This window comes from Lagenorhynchus albirostris, chromosome 16 (assembly GCF_949774975.1).
Source record: "Lagenorhynchus albirostris chromosome 16, mLagAlb1.1, whole genome shotgun sequence".
NCBI classification, from domain to species: domain Eukaryota; kingdom Metazoa; phylum Chordata; class Mammalia; order Artiodactyla; family Delphinidae; genus Lagenorhynchus; species Lagenorhynchus albirostris.
The window spans coordinates 45,885,043-45,906,934 of record NC_083110.1 but is presented as its reverse complement, the minus strand read 5'-3'; the positions used below and the strand labels follow the sequence as shown (position 1 = coordinate 45,906,934).

General features: G+C 39.0%; 1 protein-coding gene across 3 annotated transcripts in view; it reads left to right on the top strand.

Moving 5' to 3' along the window:
• The window catches only part of ASAH2 (N-acylsphingosine amidohydrolase 2), a 71,919-nt gene that overhangs the window by 8,062 nt on the left and 41,965 nt on the right, over window positions 1-21,892 (top strand). For all 3 annotated transcript variants that reach the window (XM_060125884.1, XM_060125883.1, XM_060125885.1), the window contains exons 4-7: window positions 4,542-4,718; window positions 5,989-6,116; window positions 7,202-7,279; window positions 21,760-21,880. In XM_060125884.1, the coding sequence (XP_059981867.1) occupies window positions 4,542-4,718; window positions 5,989-6,116; window positions 7,202-7,279; window positions 21,760-21,880 (504 nt within the window). The remainder of the gene's footprint in view (window positions 1-4,541; window positions 4,719-5,988; window positions 6,117-7,201; window positions 7,280-21,759; window positions 21,881-21,892) is intronic.

Sequence of the window (21,892 nt, the reverse complement as noted above, 5' to 3'; positions counted from 1 at the left end):
GGATTCAGGAAATGGAAACTAGAGGAAAATTCAAAGTGGAAGTGACACTGGAATGGGGAGAATTTTAAATGGTTGACATGGGGAGGAAGAGCTATCAAATCGAGGGGACGACATGGACACAGAGAGGCACAAGGGAGAAATGTAGATGTATTTGAAGAGACAGATTACTTCTATTAGGACACATGTAGGCATGTAATTGGAGATGTACCTGGAAGGTGTGTTGGTCATAATTTGTAGGGTCCTGGGATGCCAGGTTGTTTTTAATTCTGTGGGTGATGGGGATTCTTAGAAAACTTCTGCGTGGAGGAGTGATGCAAACACAGTTGTGCTTTAGGATGATTAATCAGACAGTGATGTTCAAGGTGGATTGTAATAGACTAGAGCTAGTGGTGAAGACACAAATTGGCAGATTCCTTAAATTAACATCAAGGCTCTATTGATAAGAGTCCAGTGGGAAAACAGTAATCACACTAGGCATTTCAAACAGGGGATTTAATATGGGGGAATTTTACAAGGTGTTAAAAGGCTGAAAGAACTAGAAAGGGAAACTAGCATTGCTGGAGGGATTTAAACTTTGCCTGGCCATTTCCCCTATACTATGTAATGCTGGCCTAAAAGTTTTAAACCAATGGGACAGCAGTGAGACTATATGGTGGTAAAAAGTCAAATTAAATGCTAATGAGATTTGGGGATGAATTGGCATAAAAGCTAACACTTGACATAGTTCCTGTGACGAGTCAGGTATTGGTCTAAGTGCTTCATATATATTAATTCATTTAATCCTCCAAACAACTGTATGAGGGAGGTACTATTATTATGTCATTTGACAGACTGGGAAACTGAGTTGCAGAGGACCAAGTAACTTGTCCAAGTGTACGCAGCTAGGAACTGTCCGAGGTGGGATTCAAACATTGACATCTTCCTGCCAGAGCACATGCTCATTACCATAGCACTATACTTTTTTTCTGAGGAATAAAAATGGTTCTGATTAGGAAATGGTGAGGTCATTAAGTAGAAATAGAGTCAAAACAGACACTTTGGGTTGGAGTGTGGAGGGGATAGCAGGTTAATGTATTGGGTTGTAGACCACTATGAAGTTAATACTGGGCACCATTTAACCATCTCCTCCTATTTTTACTTCCCCTTACAATCTGAGACCCAGAGGAAAGACCTATAAATGAACCCACTTACTTATCCCAAGTTAATCCAAGGGGAAAGTGTGAAAAATAAATGTAACTAAACTAGTGCCATTAAACTTATTATAACACCTGGTTGTTTTTTTTTTACCTCTTTATTGGAGTATAATTGCTTTACAATGGTGTGTTAGTTTCTGCTTTATAACACAATGAATCCGTTATACATATACATATGTTCCCATATCTCTTCCCTCTTGTGTCTCCCTCCCACCCTCCCTATCCCACCCCTCTAGGTGGTCACAAAGCACCGAGCTGATCTCCCTGCATAACACCTGGTTTTAGTCAGATTCTCTGTCTCAGCTTTGAGATTGATGAAATTTCCAGCATGGAATAAAGATTAAAGAAGATCCCTGAGCAGTGAGGCAGGGCAGGAAAGCAGAATGACTTTTCTAACTCTTTCTATGTCATGTTCCCAAGAGTGTCAGCAATAGGAAATGGAATGGAAACTGCAGTTGAAGAAGTGAGCGATAGACATTAATGTCACTTCTTTGCTCTATGTTAAAATAGCCCTCCTTTCATGAAGTAGGAAACATGCTACTTATAATGGCTATTGGCAGGCATTGTTATTACATGACTGAGTTTTTAATTTTTTTCTTTTTCCCCAGAAGTCCCACATGTCTGACTTCATATCAGAGACTGTAGTTTAGGATAAGATTTCTGTAAGCTGTTTGTAGTCTTTTTCTTTAGTTTTAAAATTCAAGATTCATAATTTCTATGTTTTCAAGAGCTTGATTCTTGCGTAAACCTGAAAAAATGCACCGAATTCTAAAAATCCTAATGTTACAGTTCTTTAGGAATAAAAATGTGTGGGACAGGGAGCTCTAAAGTTGACTGGCAGTTCCTTCTTTTCTAAGACCTTCTTGTCTTGGTTACAGAATTGTAAGAACATCAGCTTTTGACTTTAGTTAAGCTTTCATGGTGTCCATTCATTGATTGTTTCCCCTTCTCCCTACAGACATTTCTTTTTCATGAAGCAGTAATATTTACTGTGTGAAAGAGTATGTAAGAGTGATGAAGAGTTGGGGCTGGAGTTAGGATCAAACAGAAGGAACATGGAACCTTATGGGGATGGAGAGTGTGGGCTGGTAATGTTGGTCTAGTTATATCCTATTTCCTTTCCACATTTGCCTGGTATTACATGGTTGCTCATGTGGATGTGGCAACCTAGGAATCAGTGTTTGGGGCATGGAGAGGTTAATGAGGCATGAAGATGGTTTGTAAGATCTCTTTCCTGATTCAATGACCATGTGACTTAGAATGAAGGTGGTGGAGCTCTTCACCTAAAATACAAGAGGTTGAATGGATGTCTTTATGTATTTTCAGTATATAGCACACCAGTTGCTGCTGCTTCCTTATGTACCATTGGTGTGCTGGAACTGGCTTGTACCAGCTCATGAGAGCTGATTGTTAAATATTTAGGAACTTTGTGAGTTAGTGGTTAAACTTTTGGTAGCTTGAAATTCACTATGGTGAGTGTATTTGTGCCACAGAAATTGACAGATGATACAAATGAGGGCTATTCTTTTTTCTTTCAGAGAAACAGTTTATCAACATACTACTGTCTATACCATACTCAAGGTGGACAGCATTGCTAATCAAAAAAGGCACTCTTTTGGGACTTCCCTGGCCGTCTAGTGGTTAAGATTCGGTGCTTCCACTGTAGGGGGTGTGGGTTCGATCCCTGGTTGGGGAACTAAGATGCTGCATGCCTCCCCCTCCCCCACCAGAAGGCACTCTTTTTTTGCTAAGCTCAGATTTGGATTCAGAATCCTTCTCAACACACTGCTTTGGATAGCAACCACCCATGAATAGGACTGAGTGCATGAGATAAGGAGTATTTGCCAGCTCTGCCATAAAAGAGTTTCCGACATTGTCCCTGGTATTAGGTGATAGTATCTTACACTGAGGAAGGTTGCCCGGGGTTGACACTTTTGCTGGAACATTTTAGCAATTTTTGACATGAAGTCAAGGCATCTTCCACAGAGAAACCACAGTAATACCAAACTTTAGATTGCAGTTGATTAAAGCATAATCAGATATAGGTATTCAGCACTAATGTAGCCTTTGAAGTCAACTATACTTCAATAAAAAACAGAAAAAAAAAAGCTACTCAGCAACATCACTAATTCTTTCTTTTGTTTTCTTGATGTGTCTATACCACCCCAAACATTAATTATTCATCTGGATGTTCATTGATTAATTCAATGAACATTTACTGAGTCTCTTTGGGTTAGGTATCTATTGCTGTACAGCAAGTCATCCAGAAAACTCAGTGACTTAAAACAACAATAATCATGTATTAGTGCTCAGGATTTTTGTGGGTTAGGAATCCTAGAATGGCTGGGTTGGCTGATTCTGACATATTAGAACCACAGTCACATATCATTACTTTTGTATCATGAGGTTGAACTTGGATGTTGGCTGGGGCTGAGGTTGTTTGAAGCTTGCCTGCGTCTGAAGGGTCACCTTCTATGGTTGTTCACCAAACGGCTAGCAAGTTAGTGCTGACAAGGTGGTTCCTTTCCACATGGGCCTCTCCACAGGATTGCTGGGGTGTCCTCAGGTCACAGTGGGTGGCTTCCCCAGGCCAATAAGTGTAAGTGTCTGGGAATATTGAGTGCTTCATTTTGGGAAGTGAGGCAGTAAAGAGGCCTCTGCACTGCTCCTGAGATGCTTTCCCCCCCGGTATTGCATGACCAGTTTGCTCTCTTCAGTTAAGCCTCTGATGAAAGGTAACATCTTTGGGAAGATCTTTCCTCACTAACACCTATCATGTTCTTTTGCCTTACCTAGCTGTATTTTTCTTCATAGAGTTTATCACTGTATAATATAATATTGCATATTTATTTATCTTTCCCTCACTAGAATAAAAACTTCTCCAGGGTAGGGACCTCATATGTCACTAGTGCTTAGAACAGTGTCTGGAAATGAGCAGGTGAGAATACTGGTTGTATAGTTAGACTTGGATCTAGACTCTGACTCTGCTCTTTATTAGACCTGTGGGCAAATTATTTAACTTCTGTACATGTCAATGTTTCCAGCAAAAGATAAGATTAAAAATACCCACCTCTTGGTGGTGTTATAGAGATTTTTAAATGACATGATGTATGTAATACTTAGCATTGTGCTTGTACACAGCAAGAATCTATAAAATGTTAGCGACTGCAATTATTGTTGATGTTGCTGTTACTGAGATGATAAACTCAAGCATAGAGTGAAAGGTCACTTGACAGGGATGTCACTGATATGGCTCAGTGGTTAGACTCATTAGCGCTTTTTCTCAGGCTATGCTCCTATGTTATTCCTCTTCTTAGTTTGGTTTTGTTTTGTTTTCCTTTCTTAAAGGTCCTGAACAGGCTGCAGAGTAAATATGGCTCCCTGTACAGAAGAGACAACGTTATCCTGAGTGGTACTCACACACACTCAGCTCCAGCAGGGTATTTCCAGTACTCTACATTTGTGATTGCCAGTGGAGGATTTAGCAATCGAACTTTTGAGTACATGGTTGCTGGCATCATGAAGGTAGGCAAGGGACCCCAGAGGACCCCAATGTTCTTTAGCATTGCTTACAGTGTTTTAGGAGTGGTGTGGTATGATACGGAGAGTCCCTATAGGATCTCGGTCTGAGCACAGTCTTAGCACCTACTTCCCTTTCTCCTTTTTGACTCCCTTGTAGCTTCTGGTTCTGAGCTGTGGGATGCTAGTCCTGAGGCGCTGATTGATTGGGAGAAGAGGGTTCTATGGCAGTAGGCCTCATATTGTCACCCAAAGACACAGAAAACATTTTGTATCTAACCCTTATAAATTATAGGGTCCCACATAGTCAGTTCTCTGCACAAAGTCACTTGAAAAGAAATCCACCAAGGAACTCAAAGTAATTACAAATAATTTCGAGCCTTCCTTGTATTTCCCAAAGAGCATAGAAGGGGATCCAATTTACACCACACACCCTCATTTCTCAAGTCCTCTATTGCAGCTCTAGACTGATGTGGGGCTCTGAACTGATACCCTCAAACTCTTCTCCCATTCCTGGTTTGGGTAGCTTTTACTACTCTCTCCTGTCTTCCAGGTAATTATTTTCTCTCATAGAATCCTTGCTAATGTTTTCTTCATTCCTTTGTCTCTCAGGTTTAGCCTCTCTTTACTTGTTCTCATAAAATTACCACCAGCCGCCGCCCCCAAATCCAGGGATCCATCTGGCAAAGGAAGAAATGTCTTTACAACAATGTTTTTCAAAGAGCAAATAAGAGTCTATGAATGGCTTTATGAAATCAATTTCATACGTTGTGATAAGCTTTAAAAAAGGAACTAAAAGAGACTGGAAAATAACATAATGCATGACACACAGGGTATAGTTTGTATTGTGAAATTTTGTTTTAGGATACATATCTTGATGTGTATTGAGTTATGATGAAAAATGTATCAATTACTATATTTCTCAGTCCAAAAAGTTTGAAAAGCTCTGCCTTAGAGGGTGTGAGCAGGGGGATGGAGAGTTGTAAGGTCAAGTCTCCCATTTTGGCCATCTGAAATGGCAGACAGTTCCTGACTTGGCAGTCCTGAGACACTCAGGTCCTTCCCTATACACAGCATTTCCTCATCTCAACCCGGAAGGTCATGTCTGTTACCCCCAGAATGACACCAGCTTTGTGGTTCTCCAGCTTTCATCCCTTAGCAGGGACAAGTTGGAGACAAAAGAAATTTTCCACAGGGTTCTTCTGTTTATATCAACTAAGTCTTAATGCCCACCAGGATTTCTAACTTTACTTTTTTTTTTTTTTTTAACGTATAGAGCATTGAGATAGCACATGCAAATATGAAACCAGGCAAAATCTTTATCAATAAAGGGAATGTGGATGGTGCACAGATCAATCGAAGCCCTTCTTCGTACCTTCGGAATCCACAGTCAGAGAGAGCAAGGTGAGGGTGCGATTATCTAGATAAAATCATGTGTTTCCTTTAGGAACCAGCAACAAAATCTAAGAACAGGGTTGTAACTTGATGGGTATGGTGAGATCCTGAAAGGGTATTAAAGCTGAAATAATTTAAAAACATGCTGATAATCTAAGACAAGCAGAAATAAAAAGAGAATGCAGAAGCACAGACCAGCCTATGCACTCGTCTTCCCCCTTTGCTGGTTGTGGGAGTCAGATGTGAATGTTTGAAGGACTCTGGGCTTTCAAAGAAGGCACAACTGTGGTCTCATCTTAGCTTTATCACTTCCTAGTTGTGTAACCTTTAGAGATCCACTTAAATCTTAATTTAGGGGTTCTCTGCTTCTCATCTGGAAAATATAAAAATGTGCATAACATATATTTGTTCGACTAATGAATAACTCTTTCAAGACATAAGACATTATGCCAGCAAGACATAAAACTGGCATAATTGAATGGGACAACTAAGGAAGCCCATTATTTTTTAATTTTTTATGTGATGAACGAGGTTTGTGACAGAAGAGAAGTACTTGGCTACTATAGCAGAGTAAAATAATATCGCAGTTCAACTTGACCACTTGACATTTCATATTTGTCTCTATATTTTTAAAAAGATTTCAAAGGAGTTGATTTTTAGGAAATATAATCTGATTTCCCTTGAAAGGACGTAAAAGAACCCTTTAAATTGTACGTCAGGAATGCTTTTGATTTTGCACATTCCCTGCTATTTTTAAGAGATTTCACTAAAATTTAGTATGAGTAGATACTTCAAAGACAAAACCTTTTTTAAAGAAATAATATATGCTATATAATATTGCATATTTTACATAAAAATGTATATTTCATCTCCAGTTAGCTGACCTAATGCCCCTTTGCTCACAGTTGCAAATCATTTCTTTAGCTGAGAAGTGAGATCCTGGATGCAGTTTGTAGAACTAGAGTGTCAGGGAGCCTTGCTTACTGAGAGTCATTTTGGTTTTGGTTTTTGTGTCAGCTTCTGGCTGAGGGGGTCATACATGAGGGCCAGGCTCTAACCTAGAACTCACTAAGTTCCTCTGTTTTGCTGACTAGGTATTCTTCAAATACAGACAAGGAAATGGTACTCTTGAAAATGGTAGATTTGAACGGAGACGACCTGGGTCTTATCAGGTATTCTATTTACTTAAAAAAAAAAATTTCTGTTTGAATGATTTTCCTTAATTACAGGGGGGGGGGGTGGGGGAAAGAGACCAGAACAGTGACAGCAGAGGCTGAGAATAAGCTGAGTGGTTGAATCATATCTGGGGTCCAGCCATGGGCCCTCAGGCAACGTTCTCAGCATCCCAGGGCTTAGTTCCTCACCTGTAAAACAGGACTAATAAAAGGATTTTGTGAATGAGGGATCTGGGTGAAGAAGTTTAGCATAGCGTCTGACATATAATAGATTCGGTAAATGCTAGTGGTTATTACTGTATCAAGATCTCATATGGTGGTAGACAATGATCTCTTGGAAATGAGAAAACAATCTGACCAACCAGCAAGTGATTATGGGTTTGAGGTTATTTCCCTGTGCTTTTCTGAAAGGATTAAGTCTAATGTAGGACAATGCCAGTTAGTGATAAAAGCAGAACCGAGACCACCTAACAGAAGCAGATGAGGCAAAATTACATCTTGGCACAGATTTTAGCTCCATTTTGTACGTAAGGAAACACATGAATTTTGTTTTCTTTGACAAGAAAGCATTTGCATTCACGTGTGATTTTGGTTGCTGCAATTGAACTGACTCAGGAATTGCCTGGATGGGTAACAGTTTCAGACACCTTGACCCATGGACTTCCAAACTGACACAGAAATGTCCTAAGGAAGCGGATGATAGCACGTAGGTGCAAGAGTCAAATGGCTTGTGTTCATTCTGGGCTCTCATTCTTAGTGGCTGTGTGACTTTGGTCAAGTTACTTAACTGCTGTGTCTCAGTTTTCTTACTCTAAAATTGAGGGATAAAATGAGTCCTTAAATGTTGATAATAACTGTTCTTAAAGGGGGTAGGAGTCTTCTGGGGGATTATAAACTATCTAAGTAAAATTTCTATGTGAATAAAATTAAGTAAATTGAAAGTAATACGAGGTGAAGAAAAACATTGAAGACTGACCCACAGTTCAGATACTAGGGTTGGTCCTATAACTGGGTAGAGAACAGCATGGTGGTAAGGAGTTTGGGTTTTAGCATTTAGGTTTTAGATATAGGTTTTAGGACTTGAATTCAAGCCCCAGCTCTGCCCCTTACTAGCCCTGTGGCCTGGGGAAAGTAATTTATCTACTTGCACCTCAAGTATTTTGTTTGAAAATGGGAATAATGATACCTCATGGGATTGTTTGAAGATTAAATGAGATAGTACATACAAAACTCTAGTTCTATGCCTGGCATAAAAAGAGTTTAATAATTTTAGCTAAAAGGTAAGTAGTAGAATAACATTCTACCTCTTCTAAAAATGCCATTATTGGCATCTCAGAGTGCTTGAAACTCTTAGCATTCGTGTTACTTCTTTGGGGTTAAAGTGAGGTCACTAAAAATTCCCTGATAAAATAACCTTTATTATGTGGGTTGATAAAATAGGACTCATTCTTTGTTTGCAGTTAATTCATCTACTGATTAGTTGCCACCTAGCATTTAACTCAATAGGCTTTCTAAATGTCAGGCATGCGACTGTGTGCTTGGGGTATATTATTATGAATAAAGCATAGTCCCTATCTTAGTTTTATAGGCTAGTGTGGTGATCTGGGCAGGAGACAAGAGACAGACAGACGAATAATCATAACATAATCAGATGGCCATCAGTGCTGTCACCTGGGCACAAATAAATGCTGTGGGAATTTGGAGGTGGTAGCACTGAGCTCTACCTGGGGGCATCGTGAAAGGCTTCAAAAAGGAAATGACACTGAACTGGACCTGAAGGAGCCATGGGAGTTCTCATGGAGCCGTGAAAAAACTGCATTGTGAGGCCAGATTATGGGCTTAGGTCAAGGAGTGGCTGAGAGATGAATCTAGAAAGCTAACCTACCTCTTGATTTTGGATCACTTTAATGGGGAATTTGGTTAGGAGACAGGATAAGGACATGTATGTATGACTAGTTAGAGAATTCCGAATTTGTTAGGAGAAGAAAGTGCCTTTTCCCTTATAGTTTCTACTTAACTCTTGGCTGAATAACTGAGACCATTCATGATTTCCTTTTTTAAAATTTTATTTTATTTTAAAATTTATTTTTAATTTTATTGGATTATAGTTGATTTACAATGTTGTGTTAGTTTCAGGTGTACAGCAAAGTGATTCTGTTGTACATATACATACACTCGTTCCTTTATTTTTTTAACATCTTTATCGGAGTATAGTTGCTTTACAATGGTGTGTTAGTTTCTGCTGTATAACAAAGTGAATCAGCTATACATATACATATGTCCCAATATCTCTTCCCTCTTGTGTCTCCCTCCCACTCTCCCTATCCCACCTGTCTAGGTAGTCACAAAGCACCGAGCTGAACTCCCTGTGCTATGTGACTGCTTCCCACTAGCTATCTATTTTACATTTGGTAGTGTATATATGTCCATGCCACTCTCTCACTTTGATTTAGTTTCTGAATCATTGAAGAATGCCAAGAGGACACTCAAAATGCTATTTTGGGGACCAGATTCTCTTTGCTTCCTTGCATATAACTATATAACCTATCTGGCAGTCCCAGGGTCAACTGTCAATGTTATAACAATGCTTTTCCATCTGCTGTGCTTAACAGCCTGCAATAACTTTCTGTTGTTTCTATAGCCGCCGTATATTATCCTTGATGAAATTGCCCCTGCAATTGCCTCTTGTTGCATAGGGATAATTGCTCTTTGAATACAGTAAAAATGATCCAAAGCGTAAAGTCAAATTTGGCCTGCTAAGTAACTCAGCCACCATATGTAGGTACCTGCTATTAGGCAGGATGCCAAGGTATGAGGAGTTTAGAAGCACAGAACCTCAGATTTGCAGAGCATGAAGATCATCGAAGTTTAAACTTCAGCTGAGGCCTGGAAAGGTGATGCGACCTGCCCAATGTCACAGCCAAGACTATTCTCTTCACCCTGAAAACCATGTTGAAGTTCATAATTTATTCCTTGCTACTTTCATTGTTGTTTTCATTTCTTCATTCAACAAGTCTGCACCAGACACCTACTATGTGCCAGGAAGTGCTTTCCAGTCCTTGGAATGATGCATTTCCAGTAAATGGTCATAACGTCAGGAGTCAAATACCTGTGTCTGTGCTCCTTGAGCAAATCCTTTAAAATCTCTGAGACTCAGTTTCCACATTTCTCAAATGTAGATGTAACATCTCTCCACATAGAGATTCTTATGCATTCATTCATTTATTAAATATTGTGGAAGATGTGTGTCATGAACTGAGCTAGTACTATACAGATACACTGAGAAAACAATTGGTTGTGGTTCTTATAGAACTTATAGTCTACTGGTGGAGACAAAAGGTAATCATATAGTCATACAAATGCATGTATAATTATAATTGGGTTAACTGCTAAGAAAGGAAGGTATGAAGAGCTATCTTAAAGGGACTTGACCTGGTCAGGGAGATTGGGAAAGCCTTCCCTGAGGAAGAGACAATGGAACTGAAAACCAAAGGAAGGGTAAGAATTAACTGGCAAAGTGGGGGGTAAAAAAGAACATTAACACAGATGGGAAAACATGTGCAAAAGTCCTGTGGCCTGTTTGAGGTGCTGATAGTTCTGTGTGGGTGGAGTGCGAGGACAGTGGGGCATGGTGTTGTGAATTAAATTCAGAGGTAGAGATTAGATGCCATGATAAAGATTTGGGTCTTTAAACAAAGGGGAATAGAAAATCACTGAAGTGTTTTCAGCTGGGGTTGGGAGTTGGGGGCTCTTGAAGGGTTAGGAAGAGTAGTGACTTGAGGGATGAAAGAATTATGTGCATGAAACTATTCCATAATCCATCAAGTCCTCTACAATTGTAAGGCCAACATTTGCCTCAGTTGATCTGTCTATAAGGAAAATATTTCTTTTGACTGATACTACTGTATGAAAAAACAGTAAATGATTTTTCTCCAGACGTGGAGAACATGTTTGGGATGTTCTGTATTAAAATATAAGCTGTGTGGCAGTCACAAAATTCACTTAGGGAGATTCTGGAAGGCACCTCAAAGAAGGAGTCTGTGGAGTGGAGTTCTGGGAGATCCTGATGTAGTAAGATGCTATGGAACGAAGAAACGATGAAGGGAGAAAACAAAACAGGTTTCAAATATCTGTACCAAGAGAAGAATCACAGGGGTGGGCAGATAATCTGAATGGAGGCTCTGGGAGTGGCAGCTGGGAACACTGACTCATTTCCTCAAGTGTGGTGCAGCCGGACAGGCTCTGTCTCACTTCTCTTCCCTTCTCCTATCTTTTCCCGTCTGCCAAGTTTCCTTTCTCAAGTTTGTAGGAGTGGCATGGACCCTTCTTTTTTTTTTTTTCTCACCTCATTAACGCTTTAGGAGTCAGTATCGCACGGCTTCCTTCAGAGCTGGAAGGAAGGTCTGAGCAGGTTTTTGAATAATTTCTCTATTGTCTTCTGTTTTACACATTGCAAATCCTTTTATTTTTACAGAAAGGGGTTATCCTTTCAAGGCACATTTTCAGAAGACAACAAGGGGCAGTGATTTGTGCAACCTATTTGAATAATTTATGTACACACTTAGAAAAACCCAATTTATGAAATTAATTCATTCGAATGATACTGACTTATGGAACTCAGTTTGAGGGGGGTGTGTGTGTATAAATCTTCTCTATGATTTCTGACTATGACTTCTTGAATTATAATTTCTAACTGTTTATCCTCTATGGCTCTCTATTCTTCCCCCTACATTCTCTCCGGCGTGTACTTAACCCCACGCCGAGAGCAAATGTGGAAACCTCAGTGACTGCCTTTCACCAGCCATTCTTGACCTCTTTTTTTTTTTTTTTTTTGCGGTATGCGGGCCTCTCACTGTTGTGGCCTCTCCCGTTGCGGAGCACAGGCTCCGGACGCACAGGCTCAGCGGCCATGGCTCACGGGCCCAGCCGCTCCGCGGCATGTGGGATCTTCCCGGACCGGGGCACGAACCCGTGTCCCCTGCATCAGCAGGCGGACTCTCAACCACTGCGCCACCAGGGAAGCCCTCTTGACCTCTTTTCTCCATCTCATCATCATGTCTTTATAAATACCTGCTCCATTAGCCTTCGCTCTGGTTTGTGAAGCCCCGCTCTGTTTCTACATCCTGAATTTCTCTTTCCTATTCTGCCTCTTCTGTGTTGTTGTGAAGCTTGACGCTGTCTTCTTGCTCCAACTTTCCTACCAGCTTATTTGTGCTCTCCCTTTTCAGTGAAGTGTAGGCCTTGGTTATGTAGTGAGTTTTCGTTCTGTGTCTAGTCCATGCCCATGTAAAGTGAAGGTGCTTAAAAAGGGCTTTCTGATGACGAGGGTGATGAGAGTTGACTGATAGCAGAGATTAATCATACTTGTTAATTTAAATTGTCCCAAGTTGAGAAACCAAAGCTGTAAAAACCAGCTGTCATAACTGGCAGAAGACATTGGACTTACTTTCCAAAGTCAACCATGGTTAATATTCAGGTACATTTTCTTCTGCCTATTTTCCTATGTGGAATGTATGATAAGAAATAAACATGACTAAAAGGTCATTCTTTCAAGGTAGATGCTCTCTTAGTTTCATATACTATGGGTACTAGAAGCTTTAAAATACTATAAAAAATATTAACAATGTTATCTCCATGTATCTGAAGTGCTTTTTATTTGTTTTTGTAGTGATTCTCTTTATACCTAATAATAAATTTTTTGCCTCAAAAATCTATGTATTTTCAGTTAATATAGCTAACTCAACTCTCTGTAGGTTAGAATATGCCATGTATATTTTTTCTATCATTTTCTTTCAACTCTTATTTGTTCTTACATTTTAGAAGTGTCTGTTATGAATATCATATAGCTTTATTTATTTGTTTTTTACTCTGATAATCTTCATCTTTTAATGAGTGAATTTAGTTTATTTTTATGAATTATGATTATTATGTATCTGGACTTGTCTATATCTCTTCACTTTGCTATTTATCTTACTTTTTCAGTGCTTTTTATTCCTTTTGGGATTGATAGACTAAAAAAAATCTTTAAATGGAAAATTATAGTTTCCAAAGATGGTGGCAACAATAGCTCTTACCTTATGTACTCTATACAAAGTGACCTTGCCAGTCCCCTTCAAGAGTGGAGATTTTTCCAGCCCTTGAAACTTGGCCAGCCCCGGGACCACTTTGATCAATAAAAGATGAGAGAAGTGACCCTATGCCAGGGCTGGCAAAGTTGTTTTTTAATAGACTTTATTCTTTAGAGCAGTTTTAGATTCACAGCAAAATTAAAGTACAGAGATTTCCCATATACACCTGCCCCCAAACATGCACATCCTCCCTCGTTATTAACACCTCCCACCAGAGTGGTACATTTGTTACCATCCATGAACCTATGCTGACAGGTCATTTTCACCCAGAAATGGAGTCCATAATTTACATTAGAGTTCACTCTTGGTGTTGTACAGTGGTTTTTAAAAAATCTTCCTTTTGTTCGTGTATTTCCTAAAATTTCTAAGATGAACAAAAATAACAATTTAAAATCATCTGGTAATCCTGGGCCTCAATAACTTCTAATATTTTGTTATATAGCCTTTCAGACCTTTACCTAATCATGTTTATTTTTCTTTATTTTTTGAAAATGACACTTTATTGTATATACAATTTGGCAACTTCTTCATTTACAATTACCTTATGAATATCTTTCAGTGCTACGTAGTATTTTTTATTTTATTATTATTTTTAACATCTTTATTGGAGTATAATTGCTTTACAATGGTGTGTTAGTTTCTGCTTTATAAAAAAGTGAATCAGCTATACATATACATATGTCCCCATATCTCTTCCATCTTGCGTCTCCCTCCCTATCCCACCCCTCTAGGTGGTCACAAAGCACCGAGTTGATCTCCCTGCGCTATGCAGCTGCTTCCCACTAGCTATCTAGTTTACATTTGGTAGTGTATATAAGTCCATACCACTCACTAACTTCGTCCCAGCTTACCCTTCCCCCTCCCCGTATCCTCAGGTCCATTCTCTACGTCTGTGTCTTTATTCCTGTCCCACCCCTAGGTTCTTCAGAACAATTTTTTTTAGATTCCATATATATGTGTGGGCATACGGTATTTGTTTTTCTCTTTCTGACTTACTTCATTCTGTATGACAGACTCTAGGTCCATCCACCTCACTACAAATAACTCAATTTCATTTCTTTTTATGGCTGAGTATAGACATTTCTCCAAAGAAGATACACAGGTTGCCAACAAACACATGAAAGAATGCTCCACATCACTAATCATTAGGGAAATGCAAATCAAAACTACAATGAGGTATCACCTCGCGCCGGTCAGAACGGCCATCATCAAAAAATCTACAAACAATAAATGTTGGAGAGGGTGTGGAGAAAGGGGAACCCTTTTGCACTGTTGGTGGGAATGTCAATGGATACAGCCACTATGTGGAAAAGTATGGAGGTTCCTTAAAAAACTAAAAACAGAACTACTATACGACCCAGCAATCCCACTACTGTGCATATACCCTGAGAAAACTATAATTCAAAGACTCATGTACCACAATGTTCATTGCAGCTCTACTTACAATAGCCAGGACATGGAAGCAACCTAAGTGTCCATCGACAGATGAATGGATAAAGAAGATGTGGCACATATATGCAGGGGAATATTACTCAGCCATAAAAAGAAATGTAGTATTTTTTAAATCACCATTTTAAAATTGTTGTATAGTTCCATTATATGTATGATAATGTACCAAACAAATCACCAATCATTTGACATTTCAGTTTATAGCTTTTTTCTATCATAAAGTACACTGTGCTAAGCATTCATGAGCAGATATCTTGTATATATTGCCAATGATTTCCCTAAGCTAAATTCCTAGAAGTGGGGTTGCTGAGCCAATAGAGGGATATTAGTTATTACAGCTTTTCTCATAATTTGCCAAATGGTCCTCTGGAAAACTTGCTGGTTTACACTGCTTCTACCCAAGCATGAATGGAGCGTTGTTTCCTGTGCTCTTGCCAATTTTGGTATTAACATGCTTTACAAATGTTAAGTAATAGACCCAAAAAAGCCAAATCATTCTTGTTTTCCTTTCAATTTCTTCAGTTCCTGGGTAGGCTGAATTAAAAAAACTATTCTTATTGGCTACTTCTTGTTTTACTTTTGTTGATTACTTAATCATACTATTTGGGATGCAAGAATTTTGATTGCAGTAACTTAATGAACTTAATGGAATCCACCCAAACCAGATATCTCTCCAGTAACATTATTGAGAGGGTATTTTTGTTTTTTTTTTCATCCAGGACTTTTGAAGATAACAAAATGAGTAGTTGAGAATGGACATCTCTTCTCTTGAGCAGAGATGGTAGAAAGGTTCTCCAGGATGCAGGCCACCAAGTTTACCTGTAACTTTAGAAGGGGTCCTCTGGCTACAGCCCATTGTCCTTTAATCTGAGTAGTCTGGTCTGGAGTCATTGCTTCTGCTTGTTTCAAATTCAGGTTGCCGTTTGGGTAAAATTCCGGGCCTAATAACCCTTACAGTATAACACGATGCAACACCCTTTGCTTTCCTTTTCCCAGTAGTCTGTAGTGGGGTGAGGCCAGGAGGATGGTAAGGCAAGTGAAAAAGTGGTGTATTAATTCGGTGTGTGTTAAGAGGTGTTCATTAATGCCAGGCGATGCAATAGACCATGAAATTCTAGTGGCTTAACACATTAAAGATTTTAATGTGCACATTTCCCACTCATGCAAAGTCTAATCAAAATTGGGTGGTCCTTCTTCACATATGTTATTGGTCAGATTCACATGCCCCACCCTGCCAGAGGGACTGGGAAGGAGAGGACACGTTGGTATTTTGTAAGCCCTCAAGTCTCTGCCACAAGAGGGCAGCGTTTCCTCATTTAATTATTTAAAGCTCATATTATATGGGGTGAATATACGTGTGCTGAATACACACATGCACACATATCATATATTTTAATTTTGTGTTTACCTTATGAAACACACATATACACAGGGCTTTGGATATCTTTTTCCCTTATAGTCATCATCACCACCAGCTGCAGCAGTATCAAAATCAGCATCGGGCTTCCCTGGTGGCGCAGTGGTTGAGAGTCTGCCTGCCGATGCAGAGGACACGGGTTCGTGCCCCGGTCCGGGAAGATCCCACATGCCGCGGAGCGGCTAGGCCCGTGAACCATGGCCGCTGAGCCTGCGCGTCCGGAGCCTGTGCTCCGCAACGGAAGAGGCCACAACAGTGAGAGGCCTGCATACCGCAAAAAAAAAAAAAAAAAAAAAAAAAAAAAAATCAGCATCAACATCATCATAGTGATGATTTATTCCATTCTTAGCACAAACCAGCCTTTGTGCTAAGCACTTCAGATGTTTTTGTTCCTTTAATTGTCAAATGCCGTGAGGTAGATAATACTATTATCATTATGTTACAGATATGAATACTGAGTTTCAGATAGGTTAAGTAACTTGTGTCTGATTCCAGAGCTCTTAGCCACTAAGACATATGGCCTCTATATTAGTTTCTTAGGGTTTCCATAACAAAGAACTACAGAATGGTTGGCTTAAAACAGCAAAAATTTATTCTCTCACAGGTCGAGAGGCCGGAAGTCTGAAATCAGGGTGTTGGCAGGCTTGGTTCCTTCTGGATGCTCTGAGGGAAAATTAGTTCCATGTCTTCCTCTTAGCTTCTGGTGGCTGCCAGCAATCCTTGGCTTGTAGATACATCACTCTGGCTCTGTCTTCATGTTCACATTGCCTACATCTCTATCTCTGGGTGTCTCTCTGTCCCTTTCCGCTTGTTATGAGGACACTAGTTGCTGGATTTTAGACCCAACTTAAGCCAGTATCATTTCACTTGATCTTTACCTCGTTTACACTCTAAAGACCATGTCTAAATAAGGTCCCATTCTGAGGTTCTGGTAGATGTGAATTTTGGGGGGGACACTATTGAATCCACTACAGCATCTTCTATTGTATTTGTCCAAAGGGCTCCCATGTTATTACACATCTTCATGAACACTACCTTTGAATGGAGGTACAATATTCTCTTCCCCTGTTGGTGGGCACTTAGGTTGGAGATGGCCACACCTAGCACATAGGACTCGGTGCACAGCACACAAAGGCACTCCCTTCTCTGCGCTGACTAAGGTGCCTCGTTCGGGGAGCTGAGAGGGGGCTGGATTTCAGCCTCCACTTACCCCTTTGCCAGTCACCTTTGTGCGGAGCATGACCTTCATATGAACAGGGAGGCTCAGGTCTGAGAGAATGGAACCAGGGATGGGTTGTTACTGTTTTAGAATATTTAAGAAGCTCAATTCTGCATTTGGGTTTTCTGCTTCAGAATAGGAAGTACACAATGTCTGAATTGAAAGAGACACTAGAAAATGTCTCAGTTACATAGGAGAGAATAATTATACTATTCTGTATTAATTTGCTGTTTAGTGATTCACAAAGCATAGTTGAAATCTGTTTTTCAGTCTTAGGAAACAGGGATCTAGAAAGTTTAGCTAACTTTGCTCCTTATAATGATAAGATCTCAAATCTCTTGACTTTCCTCAGCACCTCGATTCCATCATGCTGACTCAAGTAGAGCCCTGCCCTAGCCCTGACATAATCATTATTTTAAAAAGTTTATTATGAAAGACATAGTCATCCTTTTATGTCTATATTCTAACTTCTTTTGAAACTACCTAAACCTTTCTTCCTCTCTCTTGAACTTTGCTTTGATGAATACTTTTTGACCAGATAAAATAAACTGTAAGTAAGCATTCTTAAATTAAAATGACCACTTTTCTGCCTATCTTTATAAATATTCATCTCTTACCAAAGTACTTTGGTTGCTGTGACAAGCCTGATATTTTTATAGCATATATTTTAAAGGGCAGAGAAGGAAAAACAGTATCTTCTTATTCTGAAATGCAAATAACTTTTTTGAATACATTTTTTTTCAGTTTTGTAAAGAAAAATTCAATTAATTTTCTATGGTCTAAAATAAATGAAAATAAATAAATAAGAATTCAAGCCTATAGTCTAATTAGAGACCAAAATTCTTAGCATTTGCTTTCGCCCAGGTATTTATTGTGGTTCCTTGATGGTAGAGAACACCCCTGATTCCTCTCTCTGTTCCTTGGGGTTTAACATAAGGCCAACCACATACTTGGTTATTAATACATTCATATTGATTGAATGAATGGAGCAACCTCCATCTCTCCTTGCCCTCATCCATTCTGCTCTGGTCATGCTGGTTATCCAGTCTCTGAACACACTGCACTCCTTTCCATCTCCGTACCTTTGCTACGAATGTCTTTTCTCCAGTCATCCCCTTGCCAAGTTCTTACTCATCGTTTTTTTCATTTTTTTTTAATCTTTATTGGAGTATAATTGCTTCACAATGCTGTGTTAGCTTCTGTTGTACAACTAAGTGAAACAGCCATATGTATACACATATCCCCATGTCCCCTCCCTCTTGACTTACTCATCTTTTAAGACCCAGCTCAAATGTCACATCGTCTGTGAAGCATTTTTCAAGGGTAAGATGATGCCTTGTGCATCTCTATGTCCCCAGTGTCTGGCACAGAGTCAGAGTTAACTAAATGTATATTGAATGAGCGATTGAATGAACAGAAGAGACAGAGCCCACATCCCATAGCAGATAAGAACATGGGCTTATGGTCTGACAAACCCAGATTCATAGTCCTGCTTCTTGACTTACAACTCTGTGACCTTGGTCATGTTACTTCATCAGTCTGAGCCTTTGTTTCCTTGGTTTGAATTGGGGATAAGGAAAGCATCTGACTCAAAGGGTTCTTGTGAGAATAAAATGAGAACCTATATATAAAGTTTTTCACCCAATAAGTACTAAATGATAGTCTAACATTGATAGAATTGTTCTGTGGGTTTCCTTTGATTGCACTGGAGAGGTTGCATCTGGCTGACCTCAGTGTGACCATGTTGGAAATATTTTGGTTGGAGAGCCTTGGAACTGTCAAGGCCACCACCTCATTTTCCTTCCAAACTAAATGGAATAAAACTACAAAAAAGCGTATTTCAACTGACTGGAAAATACTAGTTGACTAGAATATCCCTTGGCACTTGAGTCTTAGGAGAAAGAGAAAAAACCACAAAAAAGAAACGAATATAAGGGTTTTAAAACATATAGAAACCTTGCAAGTAACTTCTAGAGAATGACCTTAGAACTGCCTTCAATCCAAACTTCTGTACCTTTGCACCATGGCAAATACACACCTTGGGGGCCGAATGCAGCCTATAGACTGGTGATTTGGTCTAACACTATTAAAAAAAAAATTGAAAAAAATTGAAATGGATGAAGGCCGTCAAAAAGTACTACAAACTTCCACGTATAAGTACTAGTGATATAATGTACAACATGAAAAATATAATCAGTACTGCTATATATTATATATGAAAACTCTTGAGTAAATCTTAAGAGTTCTTATCACAAAAATTTTTTTCTTTAATTTTGTATGTGTATGAGATGATGGATGTTCACTAAACGTATTGTGATAATCATTTCATGATGTACATAAGTCAAATCACGCTATACACCTTAAACTTACACAGTGCTGTATGTCAGTTATCTCAAAAAAATTGGAAGGAAACATTTTTCAATGGATGTCAGCATAACAAAAAGCAATTATGGAAAATTTCAAATATATGCCAGTTTAGAGTGATTAGTCTAATGAATCTCCATGGAACCATTATCCAGCTTCAATAATTAGCAATCCTCTGCCATTCTGTTTCATCCCTCCTTTCCTTTTTGTTTGTTTGTTTTGCTAGAGTATTTAAAAGCAAAAATACCGGATATCATTTTATTCATGAATATTTCAGTGTGTATCTCTACCAGATAAAAACTTAGACAGATATAACTACAGTCCATTATCACAATCAACAAAATTAAAAATAATTTCTTAATATGATCTAAAACCTAGTCTGTGTTCAGTTTTCCCTGATTGTATCAACAGTCTTTTTCCAGTTGTTTTGAGTCAGAATCCAAACACAGTCCACAAACTACATTTGTTGGCTTTGTGTCTTAAGTCTCTTAACTTGTAACCATTCTTCTCCTTGGTCTCCATGCCATTTACTTATTTAAATAGAATTTTTAAATCGATACATTTTCCCAAAACCATGGATTTGTGGAAGATCTGGCAGCACTGGCTTATGCTCCCATCAGGCAGCATTTGGCCGCAGCCCAGTAGAGGCGGTGGTCCTTAGACTATACGAATGTCTCTGCAATTCACAGTCCCTATTGTACCAACCAGATTAACTCCTATGTTGCCTACCCAGCCCCCGTGGGTGTTGTGCTGGCTACCTCTGACCTACATATTACATCTGTTGGGTAACGAGAACTGAATACTGAATGATGACTTGAAGCCCCAAAACATCCCTAGTCATTAAGTCAATGTTCAGTTTTGTGTACCGTATTACTTAGGTAGAAATGTTTTGAAAGCCTTCAGGGAAGAAAAATCAACAAAAGATTTTTAAAAATCCTAAATTAGCTTGAAAATTTATTGATTGGCATCTCTCTTTTCTTGAGTATTCTTGCTAATCTGCTTTACAGCCTTCTATCCTGTAAACACCTTTTTCACTTGTGTCGAGGTTTGATCCTACAAAGGCCACTGAACAAGGTGTCACAAGACCCACACTTAGCCTTGGTCCTGTATGACAAGTGGGCTTCCATCTTGCTTCTCCGAGACACTTTGTGAGGCGCAGGTAATACCAGCCTGTTTTTCAGGGTTGTTGTGAAATTCAAATGAAATAACAGATGTGAAATTAACTTGTGAACTCTATAAGCTCTACACTTAAACAAGGTATTACTATGCATAAGGATATACTGAATTATGCATAACATCCTCTTTCACACCCCTGTGCATTTACTCTGCTGTTCTTTCTCTCTGGAATGCGTTTAAGAATTAATTGCTAGTCATCTGTGGTCCTCAAACACTTTATGCCTCCTTATTTATAACATTTGTCACACTGTATCAAAGCCATTTGTTTACATCTTTGTCTTCTGCAAGATTCTAGAGTAAATTGCAATTTATTCAGTGCTCGGCACAGAGCTGACTCTCAGTAAATGTCTACTGAATTGGATAGGATTGATTTGAATAATTATTATGTGTGTACCTGTCTTGAAAGATAAAGTCTATGTCGATACAATTCTTTAGGTATATCACCTGGTAACTAACCAGTATTGGCTCTTGTTAAAAGCTTATGATGAAGATGACAATGATGAAATATTTTTAATTTAAGTAAGTGGTCAGACTTCTTGAGTATATTATTAGTAATTTAAGTTTCATTAACAATGAAAGAACCTAAATGTTTTGATAGAATGCCTATCATCAAAAGATTTTTTTTTTTTTTTACAGCTGGAGAAACCTTAAGCTCCCAGTCATCATTTTTCCCTCCAGTTACCTGGTTCTCTTCATTAACTTAGGGCTGCCTGTTCTTTTACAGCTGGTTTGCCATCCACCCAGTCAGCATGAACAATAGCAATCATCTTGTGAACAGCGACAATGTGGGCTATGCCTCTTACCTTTTTGAGCAAGAGAAGAACAAAGGATATCTACCTGGAGAGGTGAGAATTTAT